The sequence below is a fragment of the Colletotrichum aenigma genome (genome assembly GCF_013390185.1).
Source record: "Colletotrichum aenigma strain Cg56 chromosome Unknown KSG_Cg56_contig03, whole genome shotgun sequence".
In the NCBI taxonomy this organism is placed as follows: domain Eukaryota; kingdom Fungi; phylum Ascomycota; class Sordariomycetes; order Glomerellales; family Glomerellaceae; genus Colletotrichum; species Colletotrichum aenigma.
The window spans coordinates 290,632-313,892 of NW_023500909.1; the positions used below are offsets into that span (position 1 = coordinate 290,632).

General features: G+C 50.5%; 7 protein-coding genes across 7 annotated transcripts; 3 read left to right on the forward strand and 4 right to left on the reverse strand.

Annotated features, from left to right (window-relative positions):
* Positions 1 to 613: 613 nt before the first annotated feature.
* Positions 614 to 2,294, reverse strand: CGCA056_v004026 (putative transporter; the record flags this gene model as incomplete). Its single annotated transcript, XM_037319282.1, has 3 exons — positions 614 to 1,872; positions 1,922 to 2,024; positions 2,085 to 2,294. The coding sequence occupies 3 exons, from the start codon at positions 2,292 to 2,294 to the stop codon at positions 614 to 616; spliced, it is 1,572 nt and encodes a 523-aa protein (XP_037181524.1).
* A 1,182-nt stretch (positions 2,295 to 3,476) lies between these two features.
* betA-6 (Oxygen-dependent choline dehydrogenase) lies at positions 3,477 to 5,657 on the reverse strand (the record flags this gene model as incomplete). Its single annotated transcript, XM_037319283.1, has 6 exons — positions 3,477 to 4,238; positions 4,291 to 4,860; positions 4,911 to 5,133; positions 5,185 to 5,340; positions 5,397 to 5,486; positions 5,533 to 5,657. 6 exons carry the CDS (start codon positions 5,655 to 5,657, stop codon positions 3,477 to 3,479), a joined length of 1,926 nt encoding a protein of 641 aa, XP_037181523.1.
* A 4,783-nt stretch (positions 5,658 to 10,440) lies between these two features.
* Positions 10,441 to 11,780, forward strand: tap-1 (Tripeptidyl aminopeptidase; the record flags this gene model as incomplete). Its single annotated transcript, XM_037319284.1, has 4 exons — positions 10,441 to 10,603; positions 10,673 to 10,784; positions 10,843 to 11,524; positions 11,598 to 11,780. The coding sequence occupies 4 exons, from the start codon at positions 10,441 to 10,443 to the stop codon at positions 11,778 to 11,780; spliced, it is 1,140 nt and encodes a 379-aa protein (XP_037181516.1).
* A 747-nt stretch (positions 11,781 to 12,527) lies between these two features.
* On the reverse strand, positions 12,528 to 13,996 carry CGCA056_v004029 (uncharacterized protein; the record flags this gene model as incomplete). Its single annotated transcript, XM_037319285.1, has 5 exons — positions 12,528 to 12,600; positions 12,666 to 12,926; positions 12,990 to 13,123; positions 13,183 to 13,502; positions 13,594 to 13,996. The coding sequence occupies 5 exons, from the start codon at positions 13,994 to 13,996 to the stop codon at positions 12,528 to 12,530; spliced, it is 1,191 nt and encodes a 396-aa protein (XP_037181515.1).
* Positions 13,997 to 16,106: 2,110 nt separating this feature from the next.
* On the forward strand, positions 16,107 to 17,150 carry CGCA056_v004030 (4-hydroxyproline 2-epimerase 1; the record flags this gene model as incomplete). The annotated part of the gene is made up of 1 exon (XM_037319286.1): positions 16,107 to 17,150. One exon carries the CDS (start codon positions 16,107 to 16,109, stop codon positions 17,148 to 17,150), a length of 1,044 nt encoding a protein of 347 aa, XP_037180592.1.
* An 862-nt stretch (positions 17,151 to 18,012) lies between these two features.
* Positions 18,013 to 19,772, forward strand: CGCA056_v004031 (putative MFS-type transporter; the record flags this gene model as incomplete). Its single annotated transcript, XM_037319287.1, has 2 exons — positions 18,013 to 18,382; positions 18,463 to 19,772. The coding sequence occupies 2 exons, from the start codon at positions 18,013 to 18,015 to the stop codon at positions 19,770 to 19,772; spliced, it is 1,680 nt and encodes a 559-aa protein (XP_037180593.1).
* A 418-nt stretch (positions 19,773 to 20,190) lies between these two features.
* On the reverse strand, positions 20,191 to 22,328 carry mycG (Mycinamicin IV hydroxylase/epoxidase; the record flags this gene model as incomplete). Its single annotated transcript, XM_037319288.1, has 2 exons — positions 20,191 to 20,196; positions 20,256 to 22,328. 2 exons carry the CDS (start codon positions 22,326 to 22,328, stop codon positions 20,191 to 20,193), a joined length of 2,079 nt encoding a protein of 692 aa, XP_037180590.1.
* Between the last annotated feature and the right edge of the window lie 933 nt (positions 22,329 to 23,261).

Below are 23,261 nucleotides of genomic sequence, written 5' to 3' on the forward strand. Positions count from 1 at the left end.
TGCCAAACACAGCGTCCCACCCACACGGATAGTTGGCCGTCTACGGGGATGGTTGGGACGACGGCGCCTTGATAATAAGCCTCATCGACGTCGCTAATGTCTCTTTAAGTGGTCAAGTAGGCCAACTTCCTACTTCCCCAGTCATACCTCCGTCACATCACACTGGAACTCCTGCATCCGCCACTCCCCTCTCTCATCACTCGTAGACATCTCTCGCCAGTGATGGCTATCGCGACGCTCTCGTTCGTTGAAACCATTCAAGATTGGCGACGAGCCGCTCCGCATGTAACGAGGCCAGCCACTGTAGACAATAGGAGTATACGGGGGTAATTGCCAGCGGGTTATCGCCGGGTCTAGAGTGTTCCTAATGCCCGCTCCCTTCTTCACATTATGTGTTCCCAATAGATGTGAACAATACCAAACACGAGAGAGATCTCAAGCTGTAATGTATTTTTCATTATAACCGGGCTAACTATCATCTTAGCAAACATTACATAACCATACTCAATCCGCCGACCGAAGTAGAACAAATTCTCTCATGTGTGATGTTCGCTGTCTGGCGATCAGGACTGCCCCTTGACCTTCAACTGCAGCCTCAAACTTTGCCGAGCTACTAGATGGGGTAAATGAACTGTTTGTTCTGCAGGTCCGTCAGGTCCAAAACAGCGATGTCAACCTTGACCCTGACAATCTCTCCGTTCTCATCCACTTGCTCCACGTAGCCTTCGCGCTCATCATCACTCAAAGAGGCAATATACTCCCTCCTCTCCGCATTCCTTCTCGCCAAGATGAAGCGGATGATCCACAGGATGACTGGTGTACCTACCCAGCTGACCGTGATCATAGATACCCACGCACCATAGAACCTCGGAGCATTGCTGGGGATCCAGATCTGTGGAGACACAAGATTTCCGACGCTGTATCCCAGCATAAACATGACATTGCGCGTCAGCTTCTTGGTGTACCCAGCGGCTGTCGACGTGGTCCAGCCCAAGGCAATGATATATGTGACGCCGTAGGTCGATGCAGCTAAGATAAGACACCCAAGAAGTCCAATCTTCTGCTCCCAGTCGACCATGGTCATCGCGATACCTCCCGCGACAGCGGGCATACACCATACGGTCCCGTGGAGAGCTAGATTACTTGGCCATCTTCGCAAAGCCAAAGTAGCAACAATACAACAGGCCACGCCAAACGCACCACCTGCTGCGGCGACGAGTGTAGACCCAAGAGGTTTGATGCCAATGGAGGTTGTGATGAGGTTCTTCTGCCCGTAGTTGAGGTTGTTCGAGTACATCAGCGTGAATGACTGCAGTGCAAATAGCCATGACACGGGATCCTTCATCGTCTCGATGAACTGCTCCTTCTTGAAATGCTTCTGCTCAATCGAGCTTTGCTGGGCTTTGTGTACGCGGCGAATGACGTGGACTTTTTCTTCGAGAGTGAGGAAGCGCGCCTCGGCGGGGTTGCTGGGGTAGTCGATCCACACCCAGATGGCAAGTATGAGCGTCAGCCCGCCGGTAACGACATGAAGAAGCTTCCAGGGTAGGACCGGGCCAGTGCTCCATAGCAGGCCGTAGGAGATGAAACCAGTCAGGATAGGCGCTGCTTGACAGGTGATCCACAGCACGGGCTGTAGGAAAGACTGTTGATGTCGGTTGAAGAACATGCCGATAGTGACTTCCATTGCGGGAACGATTACGGCTTCTGCAGCGCCGAGAGCGAGTCTCGTCACCACAAGTCCAGCGTATCGAGTTGCGACACAGTGGAGGAAGATGATCACTGCCCAAATGAAGACAGTGATTGCAACGTATTTGCCAAAAGGCAACCGTTGCATCAGATAGTGCCCAGGCCATTGGAAAGCTAAGTACCCTATGAAAAGTGAGCATTGACCACGTAGGATTCGAGCCGGTATCCATACCGACGTAGAACATGGTGTTCAGATTGTTATACTGCGCTTGCCTAATACCGGTTTCCTCGAAGAGACCCAAGATGGCAGCGTATCCCAGTGTTGACTTGTCGACCTAAAGAAGGAAGACGTAATTAGTATCGACCATAGCACTCGTATTGCGAGAGCAACTTACGAAAAGCATGATGTTGATAGCAGAAAGAAGCGTCATGATGCGCCAGTACAACTTCCGACGCAGCTTCTTCTCCGCTTCGGGGGCAAGTGGACCGAAATCATCGCCGTGCTGCTCAAGGAGCCGTAACGTGACGTCGGCGTTCTTCTCGCTGACGGTCTTGCCCTTTGGGGGACTTTTCACCGAAGGCTGAACCTCCTTTTCGTCAGCCATCGTGATAAGCGTTGTCTGCTAATAGGCTGCGATATAACGACCAAGGACCATCCAGTCAGAGCGTGTAAAGCAACGAAGCCACATGTAGACCATCTGAGAACAGTCGCTGCAGCCTCATGGCTTTTATCGCACATTATATCAATCTGCAGTGGAGCCGGTGATGAAGCGCTCGAAAGGCGCAATTGACTTGAGTTCTTGTCACTCCAATGTTGGATCGTTCTTCAGGATTGGCCCCATCAATGCGCGATGTCCCCCCACTATCACGCAATCTCGTGGGATGATGAACCAAGCCATTTAGGTTGTCTTTATGGAAAGGCTTGACAGTTCGGCCTTTGAAATGACTTAAATGCGCCATTAAAGATTCTGATGCAATTGAGCCAAGTAACTTGAAATCATAAGGGTATGAGAGATCCAGGAGACTGGACCTCTAATGTTAGCCATGTGCTACCTCAGGTCTCAAGGTATCCAGGACGTTCTGCAGAGATATGTCCTTGGCCTAGAAATAAGCCCGAAAAACAATGGTTGTGACTTGGAAGAAAATTGGGCCGATTCATCTTTACGGCGTCCCGGCCAGCATCTAACCTGGCGACCCCGAACGTTAGCAAGCATTTTGTCTAAACAGTACGTCCAAGCATATTCTGGTCGTACGATAATCTTGTGCTGTAAGGTTTTCAGTTCAGTCTAATGCCCGAATAGACAAACCCGAACTGAATTGATGCTAACGCCGATCCTTAATCGTTAGTTTGTGACTGCTACTCGGGCATGTCTTGACTCATGCGCGGCGTTTACCGGCTACTCGGTGATCCACGCCGGGCGAATGGATGCCAAGGCCCTTAAACCATTCAGGTTTCCCCCCCGTCCCATCGGCTGTATTCGCCATGGTTCTCGGCTGCGAGGGGGCGTAATTCACTGGAAGTGCGGAAGGACAATACCGTACAGAGCCCCGGATGTCCGAGTTGCACTCCACAATCGCGGTCCTCGCCTATGGGATATGGCAAATTGTAAGAGCCGGGAAATATTTCATATGAGTCTCGAACTATGACAACCTTCCTTCAACCTTCCGTGTCTTTACTATTGACCAAAAAGAAACAGAAAACCAGACCAGCTTCGGAAATGAAACCATCCATAGTTGTTATACTTGGCCAAACTCGGATGCAATTATGAAAGCCGGCTATCAGGACATCAAATTTCCCCATTGCTGACGATGTCATGGAATGCCTTCCGACTGGCAGCGTATGTTGCGCCAACAGGGAACCCGCCGGGTACTCTAGGGAAGACTGAGCCATCGACAACCCTAAGTCCCTCGACACCATGAACTCGGAACTTTGAATCAACACAGCTATCAGAGCTGTCCTTGCCCATTCTGCAGCTGCCAGCGGCATGATGGCTCCAAGTGTGATCTCGGATATGCTGCTCAAGCGAACGATCTGCCGGGGGATCAATGACCTCGAATGGCTGATACGGCTCTCCAGTGGCGTTCATGATGGACATGAGATGTTCCAGGCCCTCAGAAAGAGCAGCGATATCAACATCGGAATCCTCCTGATAAAAGTTGAAGTTGATCTCTGGGGTCTCTCGGGGATTGGACGATCGAAGCCTCACAGTGCCCGTCGGATTCCCGTTTTGCATCTTCACAACAGCCCAGAAGAAGGATGTTGGCGGCCAAACGATTTCGCTGAATCCAGGGTAGTGACCATCAAAGACGCCACCGGCCGCACCGAACATGATGAGATCGGAGTCTGCGTTCCTGGAGTGGTTGGTTCGATACAGCATGAAGATAGGAGCAGCGGCCTCGCCATATGCGCCATAGCCGGCCTCCCATTGCGCAAGGCAGGGGTCAGTCTCCGGGCTATCAGGCGTACATCTTGCGAAGGGGCTGTTCTCCCATGCGATGCTCGACTGAACATTGATGCCTGCCTCGTAGTTATCCTGGAGAAACTCCCCCTGGTAAATTTGTCAGCGTGAAGGGACTTGTTGCGGGGAAGCCGTTGCTTACAACGGCAGGAAGTTCAACAACAACTGGGATGTTGAATTTTTCCAACTCCTGTCGAGGTCCAATACCACTGAGCTTGAGAATCTGAGGAGTGTTGAATGCTCCACCCGAGATGATCACTTCTTTCCTGGCCGTAACAGTACGTAACTGTGGTTCGACCGAGGGGTCATATCGTTGGTCGGCCTCATAAAGACCTTCTCCAACCATGTACTCCACACCATAGGCTTTCAAGCCAGGGCCGGACTTCTTCGTCAGAATTCGTGTCGCAAGGCTGTGGGTACTCAAAGTCAAAGGGTATCGTGAATTTCCATCTTCACTGGTCGAAGCCAAAGTCTCGGCGACGTAGTTCCAAGGGCTGCTTCTGCGGCGGTTCTCGTCAACGTGTAAAGGTATCTGATACACGCCAGGGATCTCGTAGCGATCAGCGTCAGGGCGGTTAAGATCTCTCTCCATCAGCTCGACGACTTGTTCGGAATCAGGTGCTTCTATGCCCTCCGTCTGGAAAATGGCATTTTGAACCACACGGAGGACACCCGGGCGGTCGACTACATATGAAATGTTGTTTCGGTTCGTCTGATTTCCGTCAGCTTTGGGGTTATGGCAAGAGGTGAGGGGCTTCCTACGGAAATATATCCGTCAAAGCCGTGGCCTGGGGTCCCTTCAGGCACGTAGGTATTTCTCTCAAGCTCGACAAACATTGACCTCATGTTTTCAGGGCCCCAGGACTCATCCCCTGTAACCTCGGCGAAGTGGGTCCAGTCACTGTCGGGAGGGAGAACCACATTCATGGCATTGGCTATCGCCGAGCCCCCGACGGTAGCTCCTCTGGGATAGTATATGCCAAGTCTAAAGCCATAATCAGAGTTCATCCTAAGATCGACTCGGTATGTGACTTACGGGGTTGCATCCTCGGGAGCATCGATGCCATACCAGAGAGTGTCGTTTGAAAGACGGTAGGTGAAATAGCGATCGCGACGAGCTTGAGTCTCATTCTGGTAGTGAGACACAAAAAACTGCCAAGACATCTCCGGGTGCTCCGAGTTGACATCCGCCCTGTGATTGAAGACCATGAGAACAGAGCAGTTTGTACTGAGCAATCTATCACCCACAATCCGGGGATCCGTTGAAGATTGTTGTCACCCATGTTGCCTCCAGCCTCAATGAGGAAAACAGAGTGACCCTCGCGAGCTAGGCTTGCGCTGGAGAGCGTCAGTAATAGAAGAGAAAACGGAAGAGAAGTCTCACGCTAAAGTGCCGCCTCCAGGTCCTGAGCCTACGACGACATAGTCATAAGCTGTATTGTTGAACGAACTTCCAGTAACGCTGCTACTGAAGAGTAGAATGGAGGCAAAATTGAAAAGCTTCGTCATCGTGTGTATGTTGGGTTTTGATTACAACTTTTTGGATGCAGGGCGGTATTCACAATTATTGAGCCGAACTGGTGAAATACATGTCTTATATATAATTTGCTGCCAAGACCATTTGAAGACCTTTTGTTTTCGAAAAAGATCTTTCGTTGAGGTTAATGTCTCTGCTGTGAGACGCGCAACCTTGGGGCATCGTTATGGCCTCTGCCAAGTGTTGATCATCATCGTTCTCATCACGCATGCTTCAGCGAATGCGCAAATAGGTGGCTGAGCAGGCCGCTTCATGAATCCTTACTCGCTGTAGTCTGTCTTCCAAGACCACCATGCCGCTGGTTGTCGGCCTTGAGGTTGGGCCCAGTCAGTTGATATCGGAGTTACGGACCATGGCCGTCAAAGCACTAGCGGTGGCTGGCCTACTTTCGGATTAAACGATGTAAGCTGACCAACTTATCCCGAAGGTATGTGTCCCAGGCCAAGGCCCGCCAACCGAAGCCCATCAGCCCATAAAAGCGACCACAGTCCGCCAAGACCTCTGACGAACTATGGCTGCGCAGAGAGGAAAGCCCAATGGAAATTTCTAGGCTGTGCTGGTGAGCTGCAAATTGACAGAAGTTCGACCCAATGTCATTGTACCTTGCTGTTGCTGCTGAAATATTCATTTTATTGCGGCATTTGTCAGACGCCAAGAACACTGCAACGCGCATGAAAAGAGGCAAGAAATTTGAATGTGCGACAGCTTCATATTAATCACCCGTGCTAATCTCCTCCACCGGCAGACACTAACGTTGCGAGATGCTTCAGATCCGCCAAATCCATCTCTTCAGGTCGTGATGGAATAGCTGTGATCTCATCCGATGAAGCCCCATTTTGAGCTGGAATTGCTTGATCGGAACGAGCATTAGGGGTAGAAACAGAGGTAGCAACGCCAGTGGACAGTCGCCCAACCGCTGGATCTCTTTGTCCAATGTCTTCCAGTTGGTGCTCTGGCTCATTATCATCGCTGTCAATAGACACAAGCTCATGAAGTCTATTGCGTCTTCGAATGGTGGCATTTCCAATAGTCCGCATTGCGCCTCCATTGGGAAACGCGGGTTCCACCATCGTTTGTCTCCTGCGCCGGAACATTCGTCGGAAATAGTCTCGGAAAGCGGGCATGCAGGAGCAGAAGATGAAGCCGTTTAACTCAACAAACGACCAGTTCGAAATTGGAACGATGTCCCCTAAAGTCCTGGCATGAGTATTGAGTCCGAGGTTCTTGATCGAACTTGAGACTCACAAGTAGGATTAGATGTTTTCATGAAGTCGTTGATTGTGCTGAGCCGAAGCACAGACACGAGAGTAATCCTGCACAAGGTCAGATGCTATTATGTGCGGGGGCATCATTTGAACTCACAAAGTGCGACTGCGAACATCATTCCGGCGCCAATCTTTTGCCTCCAACGCCAATTCAACCTCAATATTTGGGAGATCGGCATGCTTACCACGATTACATCCAATGCAATGTTAACACTGGCGTGGGCCCAAGTCTGGAGGTTGATATCGTGGCAGCGACCATGGTGTTCTCCGTCCCATCGAGTCCAAGTGTAGCTGATTGGCCAGCATTGAAACATGGTGGCGACGAAGAAAGAAAGTGCTGAGGCGATGCAAGCCCAAATGACACCCCAAGTAAGTTTTCGGAACCGTTCATCGGAAAAAAGACGAAGGTAGAAGAAGAGGAAGTTTGTTTTGGCAAACAGAACTGTGAATGCGTAGAAGTGCTCACTTATGTAGAAGAGCTACCACAAATTAGCAGTTGAGAGGGCTTAAGCAGGCCTTTACCAACTTTGAAAAACTCATTGATCTGATCCGGCGTGAGTGTGTATATATCTTTCCCGAGTCCTGACTGAACAGCTAGGAAGGCCTCTTAGTTGAGAGCGTAAAACCGAAATCAAAAATACTTACTAGTGACAACTAGGATGCTCATAGGCACAGACATTGCCTACCACAAAACGTGGCAGTTAGCAATATGAGCTAGATGGTACTGTCAGAAACAACAAACCATGGTAAATATCAGAGCGTAGTCATCAAGCCCTATGCTATAATCGAACCGGGAGAGCTGCGAATATTCGCGGATGCCCACGCTGACGATGGCGACAAGCGCGCCAGCCACAGCGCTCGCAGTAGCAGAGGTACCCTTATCGCGAACTGGTAAACCACAAATACCAGAGAGGATTCTTTGTGTTTCTGCCATCTTTGTGTTAGCATTCTAGTTAATAGATTCAGACAGTTGCAGCCATTCGGCGTCCAATTGAAATGAGACGATTTCTTGGACTAGGCACCCACTCAAGCCATTGATTACAGTGCAGTTTTGAAATGCGCATCCAACAGCACTGTAAAACTGCGAATCGGTACAAAGGAATGGAATTGAAGACCCTGACACTGGCGATGAAGCCATGGCATTGGATATGCAGTGACCCTAGTAAACTTAGCATTGAATGGAAAGACTTAGGTCCTGGTTGTATAGTCTACTACCAGCCGCCAGTGGGCAGACAATGCAAACAAAACGTAATCTTACCGCGCACTCAGGGAAAAGCTGAAGTAAATCGGGGGATGCCAGGGAAGACACCCCCGGTTCAAGGCCGGCGACGAGCATTGTCGAGATCACTATCGCCCCGATGGCTCTGAATTATTCAAATGGCAACAAGATTGTCAAGATGAGCACTAGTTGAACCTCTGGATCAACTTCTGGAAGGTAACGACACACCTTTTTGCTGCCCAGTGACGAGGCTGCGGTTTTGAGGTCTTTCAATTGCTTCTCGACCCCTCCGCGGAAACCACGGAAGCATGGGTATCCCTCAGGCAACACAGATCGGAAGTCGATCTAGGCTTGCCGTGATTAGCGCGAAGAGACACGGCACATGGCGATCAAAGTTCCCGCCAATCAAGAAAGCGCTTAGATCGGATAAAGTTCACGCCAAATGCGAATGATGTCCGTGTGTCGTATCACTTTGAATTTCGGAACCTAGTCGCTACTAGTAAATCTTTGTACTAGGCACTTCGTGTTGCCTTGCGAACAAAGATTAATGCGTAGCAACGTATCCGTTCAATGGGTGGTCGTGGGCGGGATACCTATGAGCGCCCTGGCAAGGAAATACTTGAGGCCTTCAGGACCTGCTTAAATATTTTCAAACATACGCGAATCAGTGTAGGCTCGGTATCGCAAAAGGCGAGATCGACCAGATATATGTAGTCGACGTAGCAAGAACCGATTAAGCGAACAGCCTTCGATAATTGTATTGCATGTGAAGGAGAGACTATGGCGGAGGAAGAAGACGGAAGAAGCCGCATGCATGAAGTACAGAGTTATAACCCCATTTTAGATATATGGTAATATTCTGGTATGAATTCCCGGAGGTAAGGGTCACTACTAAACTATTTCTTGGTCATTGGATTCAGTCTTTTCCGGTGCCGTGCCGGCCCCACTCGGCCCCGACCCTATTTGGCTACGGGCCGAGCCCCGCAAACGACTGGACCGATAAATGGAACTACTATAACGCGCGCAAGACATGGTACGTCATTGAGACTAGGTATAAGCAGAAGAGCTTCTGATGCTCCGGGGTGACTCTGCCTTGGTGCAAGTCAAAACCACTATTCTCTCTGTGCCTGCATCGTGCTCACATCAGCGTAATAAGGGAGGTTCTGCGCAGTGCCAACCGAAATCTCTCATACGGCACGGTTATTCATCCTCTATCACAGAACACTGCCTCCTGGAATCTGCAACTTCATTTGACATGGTCCGTTAGTAGCTTGGCATTTGGTCATCCCAGAGATGACATGCCGCTAGCCAAGTGGCTCATATTTCCCCAAAGAGGAAATAAGGTGTACACATTCGCTGAAAATTGAAGATTGTGGAGCAGGCACCAGTGCATCCGCCAATCAGTCTCCCAAGTTGCCTTCCATTTTCATGCCTATCATCAGCCACGACTCTCCAAGTGATTTCTGTTTTTGGCTCATATACATCTCGCGACTAGGCAGACCTGTTCAGCTGTGACGACATGCAGTGATTTTCAGCCCAAGTAAGCAACGGGAGAAAATAGTATCAAACAGATATATATGTGACAATGATACTGCACCCAGGCTTTTGGTGAACTCAACGCCGTATTGCAGCCTGACACTTCATCTTCATTGACCGCGTATCAACTTTACCATGTTTCGTAAAGATGCCCTTTTCACTCTGCTTTTGGCTGTAGCAGCTCCTGCCTCAGCATCTGCATTGAATCACGCCCGAAGCGAAACAGTCGAATGGGGACCTTGCCCGGATTGGCTGCCGAGCCAGAACAGCAAAGCACCCGTTCAATGCGGCAATTTGACTGTCCCATTGTACTACGCCAGTTCCAATTCAAGCGAAACCTTTCAACTCGAACTGCTCAAAGTCCCTGCGATCAAGGGGCCCTCGAAGGGGAGCATCCTGTTCAATTTCGGTGGACCTGGGGTTCCCGCACGGGATCGCCTAGCTTCGCGGAGCTATCTTCTTCAAGCGTAAGGAATTAGAATCCAAGAGGTTGATTTGATATTGACAATCGCCAAGGACCACTGGAGGAAATCATGATCTCATTACCTGGGACCCAAGGTGCGTTTTCATGTCTCTGATGTTGCATTTCGATCGCCTATTTCGAGGACACGTAGCTAACAGTATATGACCAGAGGCGTCGGAAATACCACAACTTTTTCATGTTATCAGAGTAGTACTTTGAGGAACATCTTCAATTCTTTGCCAGGTCCTATGGGAAACAACTCGGACCCAGCGATGGTGGGAACACATTGGGCGTATGCCGGGGGCGAGGCAAACACGTGTGCTCTGGATTCTGCAGCTAGCGAGGCTGGGAGCCGTATTTCAACAGCGTATACCGCTAGAGATGCGATGAAAATTGTGGACGCTCTTGATGATGACGGAATGCTGAGATATTGGGGTAGGATACTTCCGTTTACAAGACTCGATGTCGCAAAGACTGTCGTCGGAGCTAACGTTTCGCCAACAGGAACTTCTTATGGGACAATTTTGGGCGCAACCGTGGCTGCCATGTTCCCTGAACGTATGGACAAAGTTGTCCTTGATGGAGTCGTGAATCCACATGAATGGTACTACGGCCTGTATGTCATCCCCTCCATTCTGAGATTACGATACGATACTGATACACTTTTTCTTCAGGAATTCCGAATGGGCCATGGATGCCGATCCCAGTCTCGACGCAATATTTCAGACCTGTCTCAATTCTGGAGATAGCTGCCCATTTTCTGGTGGCAACCAGACAGTGGACAGTCTTCGTGAGGAGTTCTTTTCGGTCATGGAAGAGGCAAAATTGCGTCCGATACTTGTGGGATCTACAGTCATCGACAGGACGGCGATAGCTGCGGCAGTTCGCCCACAGCTGAACGACCCGAGGACCTGGCCTTTGCTTACAGTGTGGCTCAACAATCTCTTTACAAGAAACGAAACCGGCATTGCTCTCGGATACTTGCAGCTGCTGGGTGTTGAGACTGATGGCACCGGCGAGGATGCAGGTGATGTCGGGGATGACTCCGCGACCGGTATCCAATGCGCCGACGCTGGATTTCGCACCGATGACTTGGAAGTCTTCCAGCCGGCAATCGACAAGATCACGAATGCTAGCCGCACAACTGGACTTGTGCTGATCAAAGTCCAAATGAAGTGTGCCCAGTGGAAGATCAAGCCTAAGGAAAGGTACGAGGGGGGCTTCAACAACATCAAAACTAAGAACCCAATACTCGTCTTCACCCACTCTTTAGATGGGTCAACCTCACACCTGTCGGCAGAAAATATCACTGCAAGCTTTGATGGTAGCGTTCTGTTGAAATCCAACGGCTATGGGGTAAGTTTTCATCCCCGTTGACTCATGGTCTTACCTTAGTCATAGGAGAGAATCGCTGATGTGTTTTGAACAGCATGGTTGGAGAGCTCAGCCGTCAGTTTGCACTGCAAAGGCCATGCAGAAGTACTTTGATCAGGGAGAACTCCCGGACCTTGACACCGTATGCGATGTCGACGTTACACCATTCAAAAACGTCACAGATGTGATGGTGTCGTGGAACCAGTTGTTGCCCGAGATTGGCTTCGAATCGGAGTAAGAACCAACTAGGATTGATCCAGTCTTCATGACACCGTGCGCCATTTAAAGTTCAACTTCACAAGTTCTTTTTCGCTAGATGTTTTGTCATTTTAGTTCGTGCATCTCTTGGAATATAAACAATCGTTTTGTTGGCTTCCTGGCAATTAAGCTTGACAGTTCGTAACCTAACGGCTTTTAAGTCTTGCGGGTAAGAGACGCACGCCACAAGAAACCAAGGATCGATCCATCTTCCGCTTTGGTCTCGCCTCTTAATTAATAATCTTCTGGTCTTTGATGTTGGAGTTTGCCAAAGCAACCAACCACACATGTTTGCGACAGGAAACACACCAGAGTGACCTCCAGGTCTACATCTTGTACACCACACAGCGAGAATCATTCATTGACAAATTCTGTCGTAGATTGACCTTTTACCTGGCCGATATTCAAACTCTTACGGGCTAGACTAAACTTGCAGATGCCAATAATGCGTGCAATTGGTTTCTATGACACAAAAGCGTATGGTTTGTCGAAACAAGCGTCCCAGTTTGTAAGATCGCCATCCCAAAAGTTTCTTATCACCCCCTTCGCATGCATTGGTAACGGTGTACCAATATCTTTGCTCTGCTCCAGGAAAAGTTCACCAACCAATCCTCGCTTATCCACTCGGGCTCCAGCCTCGACTCCAGCCACAATCAATGGCCACTGGACCGACTTCTGAAGCACTGGATACTTCTTCCCTTCTTCCAAGAAGGAGTATAGACGGTCGCTATGAGCTCTCAAGCGACTTGACGACTGCAAGACAAAGATACTCCTCAGGGCTGACAGGCAGAAGACTGCCACTGCAGATTGAAACATAAGCCCAATCAGCTCATTGTGTTCATGCTGCGCATAGAATCCCTCCCACGTTCGGGCGTCAAAGGCTTCGATATTCTTCACGATGTTATCTGCGATAGACCTCGCAGTATCCTTGCTCATGAAGCCATTGGAGACGCCATCCCGAACGTGGTTAATGCGAATGATTTCCTCGAACAGAGCCATCGGGCAGGGCATATTGGGATGAAGGCCGAGTGGATACAGCTCATCGGTAAGCATAAGTAGCCCTTCGTGCGACGCTATTCTTACGTGATCGTGGGACGGGCTGGTAGTGTTTGCGAAAGTGGCAGTTCTATAAGACTCGTGAGCTCATGCTTTCCAATGGCAGAATACTGTGGATTGATCAATCACATACATCAGAAAGGATAGAAGGATTCCCTTGAGCATTGGAACCTCTCTCATCCACCCTATGGCACCCCCACGGCAAGCAAGCATTGCCAGGAGGCCGTTGACATGGTATCTCCAGTTTGGCGAAAGACACGACTGAATCTGTAAGGCAAATGACTTAGCACAAGTGGCGGAGAAACACACAGCCAAATGTAACGTACTTCTGACTGGAGCAGGAGAATAACACCTGTCAGTACAACATCGCTGCTCTGAGTCTTTTCATTGGCGATATCTTCGTTTAGAGCACGAATTGCAAGCCCTCGGTGGTGGTGCAAACGGGCTTCTGCATGTTTGAGGGAAGGACAGTCGGGTTTCCACTGTGTTTGCACACACATCTTATGTTGGAAGACGATGGAAACCATATTGTGTGCAATGGCGTTTGGTAGGAAACGGACAATGTTGATGGGTATCGCGTCTACAAAGACGTTCGCTATGCCATTCCTGTGACCAGCCGCAGTGTGAGGGTAGAAAACGGCGTTGTCTGAGTTTCATATTAGTTTAGTCGTGAGAGATCAATCCAATTTGAATTCATTTTCAATGCGACTCTTAGGGGACCGCCGTTGGAGACTCACAGTACTGTACAGCATCATACACGTCACAAACATCCGTTCTTAACGGAGCATGGAAAATACATTCGATGCCATTGAAAATATCCGTTCCGACTTCAAAATGCTTGTGTTTGGGCTGCTTCGCCGGCCTCGGGGTCTTTGGTTTGGTTGTTGGTTTGATGCTGACGGCAGTACTCTTCTTGCGCCGTGTACGACAAGTTACCTTGCCAGGAGCGAGCCAAGTCAGCGGTTTCTTGTCATCGTACCCTGGACACACGATGCCCGCAACCCGGCACTTGTTGCACACAGGCCGTGTTGCATCACAGACTAATCGTCGACGAAGGCATTCCCAGCAACGGTGCCGCTCTGGGGCCTCCGGTGACGATGAAGAGTCAGGCGAGCTTGACATGGTTATTGGAGATGTCATTACTAGTGTTTGGGTAAACGTCGAGCTGATCAGAGCTTCGCTGGCGCGAGCCGGTGCGCGGGTTGGGCCGTAAAGCTGCAAGTAACCTCCGATGTGGGTGACAGGTGGCGGACAGACGTTTCCAGATCGAGCAAGACGAAGTAAACGGAACAAGGAAGGGCGGTATTGAGTGTGGAGGGCTCGGGATCAGGTCCGCTTCGGCTTGGGGATTCTTATACAGCCTTTACCCCACGACTGCTGGATGCCTTGTTGGCCGCCAGGATGTCAGCCTCCAAGTCCCAGTAGTATACTTATTTTCCCCTAATCGGGTTAAGACTGCCTTGGGTGACCTTCTGTACTCCGCCCGAGGTGCAAGATGGGTAACCGCCGATCCATCTCCAATCAGCCCTAGGAAATGCAGCCACGGCGGGGACGGCATCATGTTGGGGGCCATTGTCTCGAGGAACATCAAATCAGAAATGCCGACGGAGACAGCCCCAGTATGCTCAGCCGATGACATCACTGCCCTGGCAAAGCCTTGACATCGGCCCGCTGCGAGGAGAGAGGGTTGATTGGCCTTGTTTGTCGGAGAACTCATACTTCCCGGAGGATGGTATCCTGGCATCGTGTTTTTTGTGCCAATTCCACTCACATACAAATGCAAAGCCACAAACTGGTATCTAAGGGCTGCTATTGGATACGATCGAGCAAAGACCAGATAGAGCTGAAGACGATTCGACGGCAGAAATCCTCCAAGTGATGAAGCACAGGCAGAAGTGCAGTCGACTTCACAAAACAGGTTTTCACTGCAATTCTCTCTCACCAATACGCCGCAATGCATGGTGCTCCGTGGGCGCCCGTGGATGGTAATTAGCCTGGTAGACTGGAAGTATGCCACGTCTCAGCTGCCTGCACTACCCTCCCTGAAGGCATTGCCGACCACTAAAGATGACATGAGCACCGCAATTGGGTCTACACCCGACGCATTCCGGATGCATATCACTGGCTCCGGGACAACGGCTTATCGTTCCCACGCCGTAATCCAACGTCAATTGGCGACGGCTATCTCAATAAGTATGCACGTGGAAGGGATGACGGGTGATTCCCGCTGGAAGTCATGCCCTTCTAGAGCCCCGGCATCCCTGTGTATCCACAGCGCAGCCACAGCTTGAGGAGAAGACAATGACACGCCAGCGGCGCCCAGAAAAGATCGGCAAGGCGATGCTTGCGAGAGACAGGCCAAAAGGCCTCGGCATGGAGCTGAACTGCCCTAGCTACAGAAAGTCATCCGATCAGAACAACCGATTCCGCCTGATTAGGTGTACGCCTCAACATATTTGATGGTTCGAGATGCATCATTTCGTTTACTAGAGCCGTCTTAATGTGATCTCTCAGCCCTACGACGCCCAAACACGCCATTTGGTTGGTTCGAAATGCGAGTTTTCTCGTCGACATATCCCTAACCGCCGGTCTCAGGCTGATGCAAAATTAGGCTGCCACTTAATAAATGTAAAATGTGATCTGCTGGATCATGTCTCTAACTTCTCGGGGGGTTGCTTGGGTTGGCGGGTTTGATTTACGGAAGCGACTCCGAAATTATTAGCAAGACATGCAATGGAATCAACTGCGACCGTCTATGTGCGCGTTTTGTCTATTTCTTATTGTTCATTCTCCTGACCTTGACAAAAGCTTTGATGTGTTCGGCCTTCAGCATAGGTTACTGTCGCTAACAGGCTAGCTGGCCTTCTCTACCATGTGTCATTGGATTTGGTTACTCGTGACGCGTCCTCCTACTCATAAGCTCTTTCGCTTTACTTGCAGATGATTGCCAAACACATTTGGATATGGTAGGTTTACACGGTTATCACTCATTTTATGCGGGGTAATTAGGTGGATTCCGAGATAACGGGCAGGCTTCGGCGACACCATCCGTCGGGGGTTTAAAAGAATCGGAGCGGGGTCCGATTTCCTGGTATGAACGCCGGTTACTGGAGTTGTTTAAAACCTTCTAAAAGGTACATTGACAATTCATCGTGGCTTCAGATTTCTTCTACTCAACTGTATTAGAGCGCCATTTCGTATTCTGCAACCAATCACAGCCAGGTTATCGACAGCCTGAACAGTCACAGCCATGCGATCTACTCGCACCATCACAGTGGTCGGATGTCACGCTGAGGGAGAGGTTGGCGACGTCATTACTGGCGGAGTTTTGGACGTGCCAGCGCCAACCATGTGGCACAAACTTCAATACTTTTTGACGCATAAGGACGACCTTCGACAACTGCTTCTGAACGAGCCCCGCGGACGGTCACCGAAAAATACGAACTTGATCCTGCCGCCATGCAACCCAGAAGCCGCTGCGGGATTCTTGATTATGGAGAGTGAGGAGTATGCGCCAATGTCCGGTTCAAACACAATCTGCACCGCGACCGTTCTATTGGAAACAGGGATGATCCCCATGCAGGAGCCGCTGACCAAATTCTCCCTCGACACGGCGGCAGGGCTGATCGGTGTCACCGCGGAGTGCCGAGACGGCAAATGCAAGAATGTGGCGTTTGACAATGTTCCCGCGTTCGTCGACAAGCTCGACCTGCGCGTTGAAGTCCCCGGAATCGGGATTGTTTCCGCGGACATCGCGTGGGGCGGCATGTGGTATGCCATCGTTGACGCCGCGTCAATTGGCCTTAGTATCGAGCCCAAGGAGGCAGCGAAGCTTGTTGAGCTTGGCGAAAGAATCAAGCAGACCATTCGTTCTATTTATACTCCTCGTCACCCTGAAAATCCGGAAATCGCTGGAGTGTCGGTCCTTTCATTCACCGAGCCTCTGCAAGACGGCGTCGGTGGGAAGGTTGCCAAGAACACTGTCGTTGTCTCGCCTGGCCGACTGGATCGAAGCCCTTGCGGAACAGGCACCTGCGCCCGCATGGCATTGCTTCATGCTCAGGGGCAACTTGCCGTCGGTGAGGACTTCAAGCATACTAGTGTCATTGACACGGCTTTTGAGTGCCGTATTAAGGAAACCGTCAAGGTTGGCGATCGAGATGCTATCATTCCAACTGTCAAGGGAAGAGCTTGGATTACAAGCTACAAGCAGGTTGTGTTGGATCCCGAGGATCCTTTTCCTACTGGCTACAGGGTTGGAGACCAGTGGCATGTATACGATGCGGCTCTGTGATTGAGCGAAAGAATTTTCACAGCATATCGAGACGCCTGGTCTCACCCTGCTTGCGTGTTCACCGACTTTGCTAGCTATGGAGCGTTCGACATTGAAAGCCTTACTGTGCCTGTACGACGCGACTTGCATGCTTTGGCTTTGAACTTTGCTTTTCCCGGCTCGCAGCCTCATTTTGCAAATTTTGTAGATTCATTTTCTCACGAGTCTTCTGACTCGATTCCGCGTGTGGTAGACTAGAGTCGCTTCAGCAATGTACCACTTACATGGCAAATTCTGAGGGACCGCCACTGTCTAACAAGTTGCAGCAGGCGAGTCCGGCGAGAACGCTCCGAAATCAGGAGGCGTGAAAACTGCATTGCAAGGATTCTACGATAATTGAACAGATAGCCGGCCGTTCAATTTGAAGTCTTTGAAAGAGCCGCATCTTCGGTTCTTAAGTACTACATTTGGCACTAGGCCTTGTTGGTTGTGCAGATTCCGAGCCGAATAGCATCGTGCTTCACCAACCGAGCCGAAATGTTTAGTGCCAAGTCCGGGGTAGATCTTCACTCAACCCCACCGGGGAACGGGGGTTGCCCGTGTTCACCTCCATTTTCCGACGAACGCTCCATCCAGTGACAGCGGCTCATCAAATTGAAAAGAGACTGGATCCGCTTTGTTCGATATGTTGAATAACGATCATATGCGTCTTTCCCTCACAGCGACCGAAGAGTGTGCGACAACCAGTATTCTGCAGTTGCGACGGTTAATCGCAGTCGTAACGAGTTGCAGGCCGACATTTGAGGTTTCCAAATTGGGGAATAAACGACTAAAAGATACTCGATCGATCATCCCAGAAACCAACAACTACCAGAACGTCAACATGGCCACATCAGCTCCGATTCCGGAAGATGCCAAAATCGATAGTCGCGTCGAGCATCTTGAAGGCCTCAATCGAGATCCCAAAGACAACCATACTCACGTTGACGGGAATGCTCTGCTTGTAAACAAGGATGGCGAAGTTCGACGGATTCCGGTGCCCTCTTCGGACCCGAACGATCCTTTGAATTTCAGAAAATGGGAGAAGTACGGTCTGGTGTTCTGCTGCTGTTGGTTCTCCAGCATGGGTCTGTCGATTGCAAGCGGACTCGGTGCCATCCTGAGCGTCTTCTTCCAGATGTACACTCCTCAAGGATACTCATCAGATGAGATTGTTCTTCTTATTACGATCCCAACTCTATGCATAGGCCTTGGTAAGTTGTCTTGGTTGTTTCTTCAGAAGGTCCAGAACCATTATGCAAGGGACAGTCATAGATCTGACATCAAATCACAGGAAACTACATCATTCTTCCCCTTTCGCTAGCCTACGGCAGACGCCCCGTCTTCCTTGGCTTCATGGTCATCCTTCTGATTGCCACTATTGCAGCTGCTCTGCAGAATAGCTACAACGGACATCTCGCCTCACGCATCGTCCAGGGCCTAGCTACTGGTGCCTCGGAATCCCTCCTCCCGCTCATGCTCACCGAAGTCACCTTCCTCCACGAACGGTCTCGGATATTCGGTCTATACTGGATGGCGCAGAATGCAATCTCGTCAACTATCAACCTTGCGTCGTCATACATCAACCACGACCTGGGTTGGCGATGGTATTACTGGGTTTTCGTCATAACTGTGGCTGTTGGTCTGGTTATTGCGTTCTTCTTTGCCTTCGAGACCCAGTTTACTCGCCCGCCCGAGTCTCTGGATGGTCAACTCGTCATTACGGACGAGTTTGGTGTCACCCGTGTCATCCCTGACTCGGAAGCGCAAGCATATCTCGAGGAGATGAGTCGCTCTGGACTCACGGCTCCGGGAGCTGGGAACGCCGCTGGTGCCATTGAGCGCAAGACCTATGCTCAGCGAATCAGACCTTGGTCTACACCCCATCCACAGCCTCTTCAAGTCATGTTGCTGAGCTGGAAACACATGGCCGAATCAATGTCCTCACCTGGAATCATCTACGCCGTTCTCACATCCTCCATCGCCTTAGGCTGCGGTGTGGGCATGAGTCTCACTTACAATACCGTGTTGATGGACAACTACCACTGGCAAGCGGCTGACATCGGCCTGATCAATGTCGGTGGCGTGATTGGCGCTGTGCTGGGTATGCTTTTCTGCACATTCATTGGCAACCCATTCGTGATGTGGCTTGCCCGCCGTAACCGAGGCGTGCACATTCCGGAGCATCATTTGGTCACAATGGTACCACCTGCAATCGTTGGCGTCGGTATGCTGTTGCTGTATGGTTACACTGCTGCTGGTGGGACGACCTGGTGGGGACCTTACATGGGCTGGACCATCTTTCAGTACTCATTCACCGCGATTATCATCATTTCCACGACGTTTGCTTCCGAGGCAGCTCCCAAACACCCCGGGCCTGCGTTGGTCGTAGTTGTCGGTACGAAGAATGTGGTGTCATTCGGCGTGACTTACGGGTTGACGCCAATGGTCGAGAGGTTCGGGTACCAGACTGCATTCGGCGTCCTCGCTGGGATCTTTGGTGTGATATTCCTTCTTGGAATCCCCGTGTACATAATCAACCCCAAGTGGCGTGCTTACATGTCTGAGAGGGATAGTCGAAACGGTCGCGTCGGAGCGCCTTGAATCGGGCGTGGTTCTGTGTACTCAGTACGCCCACACAGTCGCCTCAATACCCCCCAGCAAATACATTTGGAGTATTGGTAACAGACCTGAAACTTGATTAACAGACTATGTACCTCATGGCTGAGTGGTGCCTTGTCTATAGTCGATGTTCTGAAACCTTGACGGGCTCCGTCGGAGCCTAGTTGGCATGGGATGGCAAAAGGGAAAGTCCCTGCGTCCGGGCGTGGCATTAATACGTAGGTTTGAAGCACACTATCATTATTACTCCACAGGTTGTCTCCTGTTTCTTCCTGAATACGTTCGGATTATATGAAATGATGAGGACCTCATATCCTGACGCGATCAGCTACTTCACCAAAGGTCCAGTACAAGTTTGCTTCCATGACATCTTGACACGCAAGTCATGATTGTGGTTCCTTCAGCTCTTTCAGAAGGTGTGAGAACTGCGTCCCTGTGTTCGGGCAGCCCCTCTAAGACCCTGACCTCACAAGTTCCGCATAAGCCCTTGTTACAGGTGGACATTACTCCAGCTCCTGCATCATTGATGACATCTAGGATTGACCTATCCTCAGGAACTCGCAGAACCTTGCCGCTCCGGCCGAGAACAACATCAAACGCTGTGTTCTCTTTGCCAGAGTCCGAAGACATCGCAAACCGTTCCAGTCGCAAAACACCTGGTGGGGCATCTTTCAGGCTCTTTTCAACGTCTTCAAGAAGAGCCTCAGGGCCGCAGCAGTAAACCCGAAGGCCTTCCGTATCTAGCGATCGAATGTACCTGCTAACATCGAAGCGTTGTCCATGATGTTCATCAGTTATCCATGTGAAGCAGTTATTCGCATGCTTTTCGGTCATTGCTTCCACAAACGCCATTGAATCGCGCTTGCGGCCGAGATAGATGATTGTGTAGTCTTCCCCTCTGGCTTTTGCTTCCGCTGCCATTGGCTTGATAGGGGTGATTCCAATGCCTCCAGCAACGAACACAGTTCTTCGCGAACCTGGTTCGAAGGAAAAGTTGTTCCTTGGTCCGCGAACAATAAGCTCAAGATTCTGTTTCACACTGTTATGTATGAAGTGAGAAGCTCCGGTATCGTTCGTCTTCAATACAGCAAATGCCAGACTATCTCGCTCATCTGGGCTTGAGCAGATGGAGTATTGTCGAAAGCCAAATGGGCCTGCTTTGACGTCAATGTGGGCTCCAGGCGCCCAACGTGGTGTCCCAGAACCAGCGATGGGTCGCAGTGTTATTTGCATCACGTCTGTTGCGACCTGAAATATTTCGCTGACGGTCATCTTCTGGTCGTGTGGCCTGGCTGCCTTCTTTGTTGCCGAATTGCGCTGAACACGACTGTCAATGTCATGGTGAGTTGGAGGGTCCCAAGAGATCCGAACGGCTTCTGGGCCACGCCCTTCATGGACTTCGCTGTATTTGATCTCTTCGTACGGTGTCTCTAGTTTAAGCTGAGGAAGTCGCTCTCTGAGGACCTTGAGCTCCGTCCTCAGGAGGAGACGTGCAAAGGGGGCTCCTAAGCAAGCGTGGACGCCACGCCCAAAGCCGAGATGCTGCGTCTTGGAGTGTCTATCGATGTCGATTTCATCCGGATTCTCGAACTTGGTACTGTCGCGACTTCCAGAGTTGTATGCCACAAAAAGCTTATCTCCTGGCTGGAGGGTCATAGCCCCGAATTTGGTTTCCGTTGTGACTAGCCGTGGCATCCCTGTTATGGCCGACTCATAGCGAAGAAGTTCCTCAATGGCGGCTGATCTTGTCGCGTCGCTTTCTGATGCTCGCTCCCACAAGCCTTGATGGAGCAGGTGTGCCATCCCCATGGAAAGAACATTGGTCGTAGTCTCATGACCGGCAAGAAGAAGGCCTGGAATCATGCTCAAGTGCTCGAAGTCGGTCAATTCCACTACTCCAGCATCTCTTTCGTTCCAAATATGGCTGATAAGATCGTCTTTACGATGATTCCGTCTATCCTCGATGACGCCGGCGATGTATGCGTGCAAATCCAAGACATCTTGAACTCTTTGCTGAATGCTGAGTTCCTCTCCAGACTTGGTGATGCCGCCGAAGAGTGCAAGGCAACGTCCAATCCACTCCCATCTGGCTGGGTCGAGTCCTGCAACTACCACAATACATCTCAATGGTACAGGAACTGCAAATTGACTCCTGATCTCGACTGAGCCTGAATCAACGAATTTGTCAATCTGATCATGGGCAGCGGCGCGGAGCATCGGCTCAAATCGTTCCAGTCTACGTGGCACAAAAAAGGATGCGACGCTCTTTCTCAGCCGATCGTGGTCAGGGTTATCGTGTGCTAACAATGTGCCCTTGTCTGGTACTTTGTTGGCAAACAGATCCCGAACCATTGGCGGGAACTCTGGCACCGTCGGCCGAGAGCTGAAAAGTTCGGGTCTGTCGAGGACTGAGACGATATCATCGTATCGAGAAACAACGTAGCCACCGAGTGTCTCGCTGAATTGGAACCCTTCACTGTCTCGCGAAGAGGCTAGGTCAACGAAGAGTCGACGCGAGTCGCTGAAGGGACAAGCCATCGTATGTGGGTGACTGGCTCAGAGACAGTTGCACTCCGAAGGGTTGCGAATGCCAATGAGATTGGTCTCTTTTTAGTGGATTCGATCCCATATAATTGCCAGAGCTACTGTTGATGTCGTTTTTAAGAATGGATAGGGTAGCCAGGCGTTTGTCGGGTCGGTATCTATGCCTGTGTTTATGTGCTTGTACTGCAGCCCGTGCCGAACCTCGGCCCCCACCGAACCGACCGGCGTTTTCAGCCGGCCAGACAGCCATGCGAAATTTTGGTGAATTTTCCGTTGATATTCTCCTTTAATTCTCATCGAGACGGTCGTATTGGATTACAGCATCCCCGCTGATCATCTTGACCGGTTTCTCGGGCCCGGTTCTCGGGGCCCGGGAAGTTGACACGAAAGGATTGGGGGATGAGAACTCCCGACAGTGGTCAGATGTGATCTCAAGATGGCCAGGGATTGGTTCTTGTCGTTGTATGCGATGCCGTCTTGACGCGGCTCAAATTTGGATGTCCTGAACACATGGCGAGCTCTATGCCAAGAAGAAACTTTTGAGAATTATCAGTGACGTCCGATTAGATGTCCTGCGTTCTGCTTTGGGGGCCCTCGGTGTTCGCGATTTTGTGTGGACTGTGGGTATCAGTCGCGCCGCTACCGGCAGTGGGGGACCGATACTGGCCTCCGGCCTCCGGAGATGGAATTCGATGTCCATCTAGTTATATAAAATGTCCAAAACATTTCGATTCAGAATATCACCTATGGCTTTCGGTTCGGATTGAGGAGCCGTGCCTCAGGTTGTCTTTCGGCATCTACCCTTGTCTGCCGAACCGACCTGCAGGGGATTGCGTGGCTGCTTCAGCTCTGTAGACGTTCAAGTCAATTGGTATCAATTATTTTCCAGGGGCAGGCCCATCATGTGAGCAAAGTTGGTTTAGTGGT